The sequence below is a fragment of the Ranitomeya variabilis genome, chromosome 3 (genome assembly GCF_051348905.1).
Source record: "Ranitomeya variabilis isolate aRanVar5 chromosome 3, aRanVar5.hap1, whole genome shotgun sequence".
NCBI lineage: Eukaryota > Metazoa > Chordata > Amphibia > Anura > Dendrobatidae > Ranitomeya > Ranitomeya variabilis.
In genome coordinates, this window is record NC_135234.1 from 640,795,764 (window position 1) to 640,808,809 (window position 13,046).

At 42.0% G+C, this 13,046-nt stretch overlaps 1 protein-coding gene across 3 annotated transcripts in view; it reads right to left on the reverse strand.

The window, feature by feature from the left end:
• The window catches only part of PRIM1 (DNA primase subunit 1), a 61,560-nt gene that overhangs the window by 11,139 nt on the left and 37,375 nt on the right, over positions 1–13,046 (reverse strand). For 2 of the 3 annotated variants that reach the window (XM_077297655.1, XM_077297657.1), the window contains exons 9-10: positions 2,970–3,096; positions 1,452–1,521 (exon numbers count right to left, since the gene is read on the reverse strand). In XM_077297655.1, coding sequence (XP_077153770.1) covers positions 1,452–1,521; positions 2,970–3,096 — 197 coding nt within the window. Of the gene's footprint in view, positions 1–1,451; positions 1,522–2,965; positions 3,097–13,046 lie in introns of all 3 variants that reach the window. The other variant, XM_077297656.1, reaches the window with a different exon arrangement.

A 13,046-nucleotide genomic window follows, 5' to 3' on the forward strand; every position in this document is an offset into this window, starting at 1 on the left:
AGCTTATATAGGAAAAACCTGCTAACTGACTCCCTTTAAATAAGCACTTTTCTATTCATACATCCCCATCTGATTGTCCATCACTCTCTCTTTCATGTTGTACTTCCATGTAATTCAGCCTTTACCTTGATTCCCATCTCTCATCCTGCATGATATTCCCCAATGCTCTGCTATAAATCCCATAAAGAATCAGTGCAACATAACTTGTTGGAGCCAGAATCATCTATCTGCTGGGATGACACAGACTATCCTTACGTCTATATTCTTCTAAATTAATATATTATCAGTAAATAGACAGGGAGGCTGAACTGTTATCGCCTACATAATAACTGTATGACAGGCACTGTGCAGTCATCATCATTGTCTGTGACATGATCTTCTATTCTCATTGTGAAGAATGTCATTGTCACAGTCCATGCAATTGCTTCATACAAGAATTCCTCTAGACCGAGATGGTGACCCTCTCTCCCCTTTTTATGGAATGAAGTCATAATTCTCAAAAATAATGAAAACAAAAAACAAAAAACCCTGGAGTGCCTCTTTAAGTGCACCACTCAACCTGAACAGTCTGAAATGTTATCAAGTTTCCTACTCATGGACCTCCAAGGACATGGAGGAAAGAGGAAAATTAATGACCCTTTGAAAAGTTGGACAGAAATGTAGCAAAAAATCATGTACAGACTCTAAATAACTTCAGGCTGAAGTGCAGACATATGGAGTGAGGGCGAGAACCCATGCCATACACCTTGAATAAATTAGGGTGCTCATCACAAATTAGGAACCCACTTCTTAAAAGAAACTCATAAAAAGAGCCAATTAAGTTATGCTTATAGATGAAGAAAGGATATAAAGAAAACTGCACTCTACTAAAAAGGGAAACATGGTGGATGATCCAAAATGTTACAAGGCTGTTTTGATGCCGTCTATTGGACTGAAGACCTTGAAAATGCCAGATGTTTTTTTTTTCTTTTGTGGGGGCAAATCCTGTTCCCAAACATAGTACTGGATCCAAAAGCAGGTAATGACCCATAGCACTCATTCAAAATTACGTAAGAATGGTTAAAAAAAGGAGAAATGGGGTATTTTAAACTGGCCAGCAATGAGTCTTGATCTCAATCCAAGACAATCTTTGCAGAAGGCAGAACTATGCTGTATAGACATCAGCACGGGCTCTTGTGTTAAGACCCCCCAAAAATTAACAGAGTGATGACAAATACAAGCATAAGATTTTTTTTTTAAAGGGTCACAGCTTTTCTTTTCTCTATAGAATATGGAAGGTTTTCCAATTTTAATATAGCCTTGGATAACCTCTTTAATTCCACAATAAAAAACAAACTTGTGTTCTCTCTGGTGACTTACTGATGGGCAGTGTTGTAATCAACTAGAACATTACAGTACAGATTGCATTTTTACTGTGCCAAAAGTGAGAACCTCCTGCTTTTTGAGGTTACCTTATTGTTGGGACTGCAAATGGATCAAAACTGTCCAACTTCTTCACATCAATCGGAACTGAAATTCTCCCTAAAATAAGAGCAGATTATCTTCAGGAAAATTAAACGTGCAGACAATGTCGGTCACAATTATGGCTATGTTCACATATTGCTTTTTTTATCACTTTTTTTCTGCAGCCAAAACCGGATCCCTTGGCAACAAAAAAGGCTGAAAAACAAAACGCAGTTTGTTTGTTTTTTGCTGCGTTTTTCAGGATCCCAAAGTTCAGCTCTGCTTATATATACGCAATCTGATCAAAATATTTAGTAGAAAAAGTTTTGTGTCTCAAAAGATGCACACTAGCAAATGTAAAAACAAGACATTGGCAGAGCATTGAGTTGGTCAGGTGTTATTCACCTTTACACATTGGCCAGGCATTGTTCACTGTCTCACATTGGCCGGGCATTGTTCACTGTCACACTGGCCAGGCATTGTTCACCGTCACACATTGGCCAGGCATTGTTCACTGTCACACATTGGTTGGCATTGTTCACTGTCACACATTGGTTAGGCATTGTTCACTGTCACACATTGGCCAGGCACTGTTCACTGTCACACATTGGCCAGGCACTGTTCACTGTCACACATTGGTTGGCATTGTTCACTGTCACACATTGGCCAGGCACTGTTCACTGTCACACATTGGCCGGGCATTGTTCACTGTCACACATTGGCCTGGCATTGTTCACTGTCACACATTGGTTAGGCATTGTTCACTGTCACACATTGGCCAGGCACTGTTCACTGTCACACATTGGCCTGGCATTTTTCACTGTCACACATTGGCCTGGCATTGTTCACCGTCACACATTGGTTGGCATTGTTCACCGTCACACATTGGCCAGGCACTGTTCACTTTCACACATTGGTCGGGCATTGTTCACTGTCACGCATTGGTCAGGCACTGTTCACTTTCAAACATTGGTCAGACACTGAGATGTTCAGGCTTTGTTTATTTTCAGACATATCACTAATTTAATGGAACTGTACTAATCCTAGCTGCCATTTTCAGGTGAGGAGACATTATGGTTTAAATGTGATAAAAATCACAAAAATAAATAGGGTTCTCATACTTCTGTACCGGCTTTTTTTTCCACTAAAAATGCTGCAAAAACTGGTGGCAATGTTATTTGAAGCGTTTTTGCGCTTAATGCCTTCTATGGGTGAAAGAAAATGCTGCAAAAACACAAAGAATTGACATTCTGCAGTTTTGAAAAAAAAGCAGCAGTTTTCAAGTTCAGTCAGGGAAAAAAAAAATGTATGTGCATGACATTTCGGAATTCTCAGCTTTTGCTGGTACTGTAAAAAGCAGTTTTTAATTTGCATTAAAAAAAAAATACACAGCAAAATCGCAACATGTGAACAACCTCTCAGGGTTTCTTAGACTGAATTCAAACCACAAATAACAAACCACATAACAAAAAACCCCCCATAACTTTAAACTAAAAACCATGCGTTTGGGAACTCTGAGCACTTGCCTGTTTTGGGGTGGACACTGAAGGGACTTTTCAGCAAATGGTTTACCCCTTTGCTGACATTAATGTCCAAGCGGGGATAGCAATATTGTAACATAATTTCATTCGCTGAATTAGCACCTTTTTTATCCTAGATAAGAACAAAACAAAGATGAATCCACAAGTTTTACCTTATTTAACCCCTTCACCCCCAAGGGTGGTTTGCACGTTAATGACCGGGCCAATTTTTACAATTCTGACCACTGTCCCTTTATGAGGTTATAACTCTGGAACGCTTCAACGGATCTTGGCGATTCAGACATTGTTTTCTCGTGACATATTGTACTTCATGATAGTGGTAAAATTTCTTCGATATAACTTGCGTTTATTTGTGAAAAAAATGAATATTTGGTGAAAATTTTGAAAATTTCGCAATTTTCCAACTTTGAATTTTTATGCCCTTAAACCACAGACATATGTCACGCAAAATACTTAATAAGTAACATTTCCCACATGTCTACTTTACATCAGCACAATTTTGGAACCAACATTTTTTTTTTTGACGGAGTTATAAGGGTTAAAAGTTGACCAGCAATTTCTCCTTTTTACAACACCATTTTTTTTTAGGGACCACATCTCATTTGAAGTCATTTTGAGGGGTTTATATGATAGAAAATACCCAAGTGTGACACCATTCTAAAAACTGCACCCCTCAAGGTACTCAAAACCACTTTCAAAAAGTTTATTAACCCTTCAGGTGTTTCACAGGAATTTTTGGAATGTTTAAATAAAAATAAACATTTAACTTTTTTTCACACAAAATTTATTTCAGCTCCAATTTGTTTTATTTTACCAAGGGTAACAGGAGAAAATAGACCCCAAAATTTGTTGTACAATTTGTCCTGAGTACGCTGATACCCCATATGTGGGGGTAAACCACTGTTTGGGCGCATGGCAGAGCTCGGAAGGAAAGGAGCGCCATTTGACTTTTCAATGCAAAATTGACTGGAATTGAGATGGGACGCCATGTTGCATTTGGAGAGCCACTGATGTGCCTAAACATTGAAACCCCCCACAAGTGACACCATTTTGGAAAGTAGACCCCCTAAGGATCTTATCTAGATGTGTGGTGAGCACTTTGACCCAACAAGTGCTTCACAGAAGTTTATAATGCAGAGTCGTAAAAATAAAAAATCATATTTTTTCACAAAAATGATCTTTTCGCCCCCAATTTTTTATTTTCCCAAGGGTAAGAGAAGAAATTGGACCCGAAAAATTGTTGTGCAATTTGTCCTGAGTACGCTGATACCCCATATGTGGGTGTAAACCATTGTTTGGGCGCAGGGCAGAGCTCGGAAGGGAAGGAGCACCATTTGACTTATCAATGCAAAATTGACTGGAATTGAGATGGGACGCCATGTTGCGTTTGGAGAGCCCCTGATGTGCCTAAACATTGAAACCCTGTACAAGTGACACCATTTTGGAAAGTAGACCCCTTAACCCCTTCACCCCCAAGGGTGGTTTGCACGTTAATGACCGGGCCAATTTTTACAATTCTGACCACTGTCCCTTTATGAGGCTATAACTCTGGAACGCTTTGACGGATCTTGGCGATTCTGACATTGTTTTCTCGTGACATATTGTACTTCATGTTAGTGGTAAAATTTATTCGATATAACTTGCGTTTATTTGTGAAAAAAATGGAAATTTGGCGAAAATTTTGAAAATTTTGCAATTTTCCAACTTTGAATTTTTATGCCCTTAAATCACAGACATATGTCACGCAAAATACTTAATAAGTAACATTTCCCACATGTCTACTTTACATCAGTACAATTTTGGAACCAAAATTTTTTTTTGTGACGGAGTTATAAGGGTTAAAAGTTGACCAGCAATTTCTCATTTTTACAACACCATTTTTTTTTAGGGACCACATCTCATTTGAAGTCATTTTGAGGGGTCTATATGATAGAAAATACCCAAGTGTGACACCATTCTAAAAACTGCACCCCTCAAGGTGCTCAAAACCACATTCAAGAAGTTTATTAACCCTTCAGGTGTTTCACAGGAATTTTTGGAATGTTTAAATAAAAATGAACATTTAACTTTTTTTCACACAAAATTTATTTCAGCTCCAATTTGTTTTATTTTACCAAGGGTAACAGGAGAAAATGGACCCCCAAAGTTGTTGTACAATTTGTCCTGAGTACGCTGATACCCCATATGTGGGGGTAGACCACTGTTTGGGCGTATGGCAGAGCTCGGAAGGAAAGGAGCGCCATTTGACTTTTCAATGCAAAATTGACTGGAATTGAGATGGGACGCCATGTTGCGTTTGGAGAGCCCCTGATGTGCCTAAACACTGAAACCCCCTACAAGTGACACCATTTTGGAAAGTAGACCCCCTAAGGAACTTATCTTGATGTGTGGTGAGCACTTTGACCCACCAAGTGCTTCACAGAAGTTTATAATGCAGAGCCGTAAAAATAAAAAATCATATTTTTTCACAAAAATGATCTTTTCGCCCCCAATTTTTTATTTTCCCAAGGGTAAGAGAAGAAATTGGACCCCAAAAAATGTTGTGCAATTTGTCCTGAGTACGATGATACCCCATATGTGGGTGTAAACCATTGTTTGGGCGCATGGCAGAGCTTGGAAGGGAAGGAGCGCCATTTGACTTTTCAATGCAAAATTGACTGGAATTGAGATGGGACGCCATGTTGCGTTTGGAGAGCCCCTGATGTGCCTAAACATTGAAACTCCCTACAAGTGACACCATTTTGGAAAGTAGACCCCCTAAGGAACTTATCTAGATGTGTGGTGAGCACTTTGACCCACCAAGTGCTTCACAGAAGTTTATAATGCAGAGCCGTAAAAATAAAAAATCATATTTTTTCACAAAAATGATCTTTTCGCCCCCAATTTTTTATTTTCCCAAGGGTAAGAGAAGAAATTGGACCCCAAAAAATGTTGGCCAATTTGTCCTGAGTACGCTGATACCCCATATGTGGGTGTAAACCATTGTTTGGGCGCATGGCAGAGCTTGGAAGGGAAGGAGCGCCATTTGACTTTTCAATGCAAAATTGACTGGAATTGAGATGGGACGCCATGTTGCGTTTGGAGAGCCCCTGATGTGCCTAAACATTGAAACTCCCTACAAGTGACACCATTTTGGAAAGTAGACCCCCTAAGGATCTTATCTAGATGTGTTTTGAGAGCTTTGAACCCCCAAGTGTTTCACTACAGATTATAACGCAGAGCCGTGAAAATAATTTTTATTTTTTTTCTCAAAAATGATTTTTTAGCACCCAGCTTTGTATTTTTACAAGGGTAACAGAATAAATTGGACCCCAAAATTTGTTTTCCAATTTGTCCTGAGTACGCTGATACCCCATATGTGGGGGGGAACCACTGTTTGGGCGCATGACAGAGCTCGGAAGGGAAGGAGCGCCATTTGGAATGCAGACTTAAATGGATTGGTCAGCAGCCGTCACGTTGCATTTGCAGAGCCCCTGATGTACCCAAACAGTACAAACCCCCCACAAGTGACCCCATATTGGAAACTAGACCTCCCAAGGAACTTATCTAGATGTGTTTTGAGAACTTTGAACCCCCAAGTGTTTCACTAAAGTTTATAGCGCAAAGCCGTGAAAATAAAAATTCTTTTTTTTTTTCACAAAAATGATTTTTTAGCCCCCAGTTTTGTATTTTTACAAGGGTAACAGGATAAATTAGACCCCAAAAGTTGTTGTCCAATTTGTCCTGAGTACGCTGATACCCCATATGTGGGGGGGAACCACTGTTTGGGTGCATGACAGAGCTCGGAAGGGAAGGAGCGCCATTTGGAATGCAGCCTTAAATGGATTGGTCTGCAGGCGTCACGTTGCATTTGCAGAGCCCCTGATGTACCCAAACAGTACAAACCCCCCACAAGTGACCCCATATTGGAAACTAGACCTCCCAAGGAACTTATCTAGATGTGTTGTGAGAACTTTGAACCCCCAAGTGTTTCACTACAGTTTATAACGCAGAGCCGTGAAAATAAAACATCTTTTTTTTCCCACAAAACTGATTTTTAGCCCCCCAAATTTTTATTTTCCTAAGGATAACAAGAGAACTTGGACCCCAGAAGTTGTTGTTCAATTTGTCCCGAGTACGCTGATAACACATATGTTGGGGTAAACCCCTTTTTGGGCGCACGGGAGAGCTCGGAAGGGAAGGAGCACTGTTTTACTTTTTCAACGCAGAATTGGCTGGAATTGAGATTGGACGCCATGTCGCGCTTGGAGAGCCCCTGATGTGCCTGGACAGTGGAAACTCCCCAATTCTACCTGAAACCCTAACCCAAACACACCCCTAACCCTAATCCCAACGGTAACCCTAACCACACCCCTAGCCCTGACACACCCATAATTCTAATCCCAACCCTAATCCAAACGTAAATGTAATCCAAACCCTAACCCTAACTTTACCTCCAACCCTAGCCCTAACCCTAACCCTACCCCTAACCCTAACCCTAAACGTGACTGAAATACGTGTCACTAAAATACGTGGCACTGAAATACGTGGCACTGAAATACGTGGCACTGAAATACGTGGCACTGAAATACGTGGCACTGAAATACGTGGCACTGAAATACGTGGCACTGAAATACGTGGCACTGAAATACGTGGCACTGAAATACGTGGCACTGAAATACGTGGCACTGAAATACGTGGCACTGAAATACGTGGCACTGAAATACGTGATACGTGGCACTGAAACACGTGGCACTGAAATACGTGATACGTGGCACTGAAATACGTGGCACTGAAATACGTGGCACTGAAATACGTGGCACTGAAATACGTGGCACTGAAATACGTGATACGTGGCACTTAAATACGTGGCACTGAAACACGTGGCACTGAAACACGTGGCACTGAAATACGTGGCACTGAAATACGTGGCACTGAAATATGTGATACGTGGCACTGAAATACGTGGCACTGAAATACGTGGCACTGAAATACGTGGCACTGAAATACGTGGCACTGAAATACGTGGCACTGAAATACGTGGCACTGAAATACGTGGCACTGAAATACGTGGCACTGAAATACGTGGCACTGAAATACGTGGCACTGAAATACGTGGCACTGAAATACGTGGCACTGAAATACGTGGCACTGAAATACGTGGCACTGAAATACGTGGCACTGAAATACGTGGCACTGAAATACGTGGCACTGAAATACGTGGCACTGAAATACGTGGCACTGAAATATGTGATACGTGGCACTGAAATACGTGGCACTGAAATACGTGGCACTGAAATACGTGATACGTGGCACTGAAATACGTGGCACTGAAACACGTGGCACTGAAATACGTGATACGTGGCACTGAAATACGTGGCACTGAAATACGTGGCACTGAAATACGTGGCACTGAAATACGTGGCACTGAAATACGTGGCACTGAAATACGTGGCACTGAAATACGTGGCACTATGACTGTCAGAAAATGTTCATTAAACGGTTAGGGATGAGTTTAGGGGTAGGGTTAGGGTTTGGATCCCTTTATCACCTTGATGGTGGTGGGTGGCTTTTCAGTGTGTTTTCTGTTTTTTTTCGATAAAAATGCATGCGTTTTTAACGCAAACAAACGCATGTGCTTAAAAACGCAAGAAAATACTGCAGGTTGTATTTCTGAAAATGAACGCATGCAGAAAAAAACCGCATGCGTTTGAAAACGCGACCAAACGCGTACAAAAAAAACGCATGCGTTTTCAATGTCAAATATAGGGAAAAAACGCATGCGTTTTTTTGTGCAAAAAACGCTGCAGACAAAAACGCAAGTGTGAAACCAGCGACGCTTTTTATAGCAAAAAAGTTTTTGCGTCTCCACATTTTGAGACCTATAATTTTTCCACATTTTGCTCCACAGAGTCATGTGAGGTCTTGTTTTTTGCGGGACGAGTTGACGTTTTTATTGGTAACATTTTCGGACACGTGACCATTTTTGATCGCTTTTTATTCCGATTTTTGTGAGGCAGAATGACCAAAAACCTGCTATTCATGAATTTCTTTTGGGAGAGGCGTTTATACCGTTCCGCGTTTGGTAAAATTGATAAAGCAGTTTTATTCGTCGGGTCAGTACGATTACAGCGATATCTCATTTATATCATTTTTTTATGTTTTGGCGCTTTTATACGATAAAAACTAAAATATAGAAAAAATAATTATTTTGGTATCGCTTTATTCTCAGGACTATAACTTTTTTATTTTTTTGCTGATGATGCTGTATGGCGGCTTGTTTTTTGCGGGACAAGATGACGTTTTCAGCGGTACCATGGATATTTATATCAGTCTTTTTGATCGTGTGTTATTCCACTTTTTGTTCGGCGGTATGGTAATAAAGCGTTGTTTTTTGCCTCGTTTTTTTTTTCTTTTTCTTACGGTGTTTACTGAAGGGGTTAACTAGTGGGGCAGTTTTATAGGTTGGGTCGTTACGGACGCGGCGATACTAAATATGTGTACTTTTATTGTTTTGTTTTTTTTATTTAGATAAAGAAATGTATTTATGGGAATAATATATTTTTTTTTATTATTATTTATTTAGGAATTTTTTTATTTTTTTTTTTTACACATGTGGAAAAATTTTTTTTTTACTTTTTTACTTTGTCCCAGGGGGGGACATCACAGATCATTGATCTGGCAGTGTGCACAGCACTCTGCCAGATCGACGATCTGCTGTGCAGGGCTGCAGGCTTTCCAAGTGTCTGCTCTGAGCAGACACTCGGTAAGCCACCTCCTTCCCTGCAGGACCCGGATGCCGCGGCCATCTTGGATCCGGGACCTGCGGCGAGGAGGGAGGTAGGAGACCCTCAGAGCAACGCGATCACATCGCGTTGCTCCGGGGGTCTCAGGGAAGCCCGCAGGGAGCCCCCTCCCTGCGCGATGCTTCCCTATACCGCCGGTACACTGCGATCATGTTTGATCGCGGTGTGCCGGGGGTTAATGTGCCGGGGGCGGTCCGTGACCGCTCCTGGCACATAGTGCCGGATGTCAGCTGCGATATGCAGCTGACACCCGGCCGCGATCGGCCGCGCTCCCCCCGTGAGCGCCGCTGATCGATGATGACGTACTATCCCGTCGGCGGTCATACGGGCCCACCCCACCTCGACGGGATAGTACGTCAGATGTCAGGAAGGGGTTAAAGGGAACCTGCCACCCACCCCCTGACGAAGGAAGGAATCCGAAACGCGCGTTGGGGTGCGTGGATTCAGGACACGGCCATTTACCAGGTATTAACCTATAAATTTGATAGTCCTCCCAGGCTCGCTTTGCACATTATGCGATAGCGTTCTTTGCTTATTTTGCACATTTGGCTGTTCTATATTGGCTCGCTTTGCACATTATGCGATAGCGTTTTTTGCTTACTTTGCACATTTGGCTGCTTTATATTGGCTGATTTTTGGCCATAACACTTTTGCACTTTTTGTATGCCACTTTTTAGCACAGAATTGTGAGTACTGTTACACTGTTACACCTTTTTGCCATTTGCAACTCCATTCTAAAACTTATTATAGGGTATTCCTTTGGGGTTTTTATATATGAATTTTTAGCACATTTTTGCACTTTAGTTTATTCCTATATACAAGCAGTGAGAATCAGGGAGTATTAGTTTAATTGGCCGGCATAATATATGCTATCATCTTTTGTCCTGTATTGAAATATTGGTTTTAAGTATTTTAATCTGTTATTGTCAGAATATATTGAATAAAACATTATTTTTAAACATAGTCCCTTGTTCTGGTGCTCTCTGGTTATCCGTAATTAGGTGTCTGGGTTTTTGTCTCGACGGGATAGTACGTCTGATGTCAGGAAGGGGTTAAGGAACTTATCTAGATGTGTGTTGAGCACTTTGACCCAACAAGTGCTTCACAGAAGTTTATAATGCAGAGCCGTAAAAATAAAAAATCATATTTTTTCACAAAAATGATCTTTTCGCCCCCATTTTTTTATTTCCCCAAGGGTAAGAGAAGAAATTAGACCACAAAAGTTGTTGTGCAATTTGTCCTGAGTACGACGATACCCCATATGTGGGGGTAAACCACTGTTTGGGCGCATAGCAGAGCTCGGAAGGGAAGGAGCGCTATTTTACTTTTCAATGCAAAATTGACTGGAATTAAGATGGGATGCCATGTTGCGTTTGGAGAGCCCCTGATGTGCCTAAACATTAAAAACCCCCACAAGTGACACCATTTTGGAAAGTAGACCCCCTAAGGAACTTATCTAGATGTGTTTTGATAGCTTTGAACCCCCAAGTGTTTCACTACAGTTTATAACGCAGAGCCGTGAAAATAAAAATTCTTTTTTTTTTTTTTCACAAAAATGATTTTTAGCCCCCAGTTTTGTATTTTCACAAGGGTATCAGGATAAATTGGACCCCAAAAGTTGTTGTCCAATTTGTCCTGAGTACGCTGATACCCCATATGTGGGGGGGGGGGGGAACCCCTGTTTGGGCGCATGACAGAGCTCGGAAGGGAAGGAGCGCCATTTGGAATGCAGACTTAAATGGATTGGTCTGCAGGCGTCACGTTGCATTTGCAGAGCCCCTGATGTACCCAAACAGTACAAACCCCCCACAAGTGACCCCATATTGGAAACTAGACCCCCCAAGGAACTTATCTAGATGTGTTGTGAGAACTTTGAACCCCCTAGTCTAGTGTTTCACTACAGTTTACAACGCAGAGCCGTGAAAATAAAAAATCTTTTTTTTCCCACAAAACTTATTTTTTGGCCCCCAGTTTTGTATTTTCCCAAGGGTAGCAGGAGAACTTGGACCCCAAAAGATGATGTCCAATTTGTCCTGAGTACGCTGATACCCCATATGTTGGGGTAAACCCCTGTTTGGGCACACGGGAGAGCTCTGAAGGGAAGGAGCACTGTTTTCCTTTTTCAACGCAGAATTGGCTGGAATTCAGATCGGATGCCATGTCCCGTTTGGAGAGCCCCTGATGTGCCTAAACAATGGAAACCCCCAATTATAACTGAAACTCTAATCCAAACACACCCCTTACCCTAATCCCAACAGTAACCCTAACCACTCCTCTAACCCAGACACACCCAACCCTATTCCCAACCGTAAATGTAATCCAAACCCTAACCCTATCTTTAGCCCCAACCCTAACTGTAGCCCTAACCCTAGCCCTAACCCTAGCCCCAACCCTAGCCCCAACCCTAGCCCCAACCCTAGCCCCAACCCTAGCCCCAACCCTAGCCCCAACCCTAGCCCCAACCCCAGCCCTAACCCCAGCCCCAACCCCAGCCCCAACCCCAACCCCAGCCCCAACCCCAACCCCAGCCCCAACCCCAACCCCAGCCCCAACCCCAGCCCCAACCCCAGCCCTAACCCCAGCCCTAACCCCAGCCCTAACCCCAGCCCTAACCCCAGCCCTAACCCCAGCCCTAACCCCAGCCCTAACCCTAGCCCTAACCCTAGCCCTAACTCTAGCCCTAACTCTAGCCCTAACTCTAGCCCTAACTCTAGCCCTAACTCTAGCCCTAACTCTAGCCCTAACTCTAGCCCTAACTCTAGCCCTAACTCTAGCCCTAACTCTAGCCCTAACTCTAGCCCTAACTCTAGCCCTAACTCTAGCCCTAACTCTAGCCCTAACCGGATAACTCTAGCCCTAACCGGAAAATGGAAATAAATACATTTTTCAATTTTTTAATTTTTCCCTAACTAAGGGGGTGATGAAGGGGGGGTTTGATTTACTTTTATAGCGGTTTTTTTAGCGGATTTTTATGATTGGCAGCCGTCACACACTGAAAGACGCTTTTCATTGCAAAAAATATTTTTTGCGTTACCACATTTTGAGAGCTGTAATTTTTCCATATTTGAGTCCACAGAGTCATGTGAGATCTTGTTTTTTGTGGGACGAGTTGACGTTTTTATTGGTAACATTTTCGGACACGTGACATTTTTTGATCACTTTTTATTCCGATTTTTGTGAGGCAGAGTGATCAAAAACCAGCTATTCATGAATTTCTTTTGGGGGAGGCGTTTATACCGTTCCGCGTTTGGTAAAATTGATAAAGCAGTTTTATTCT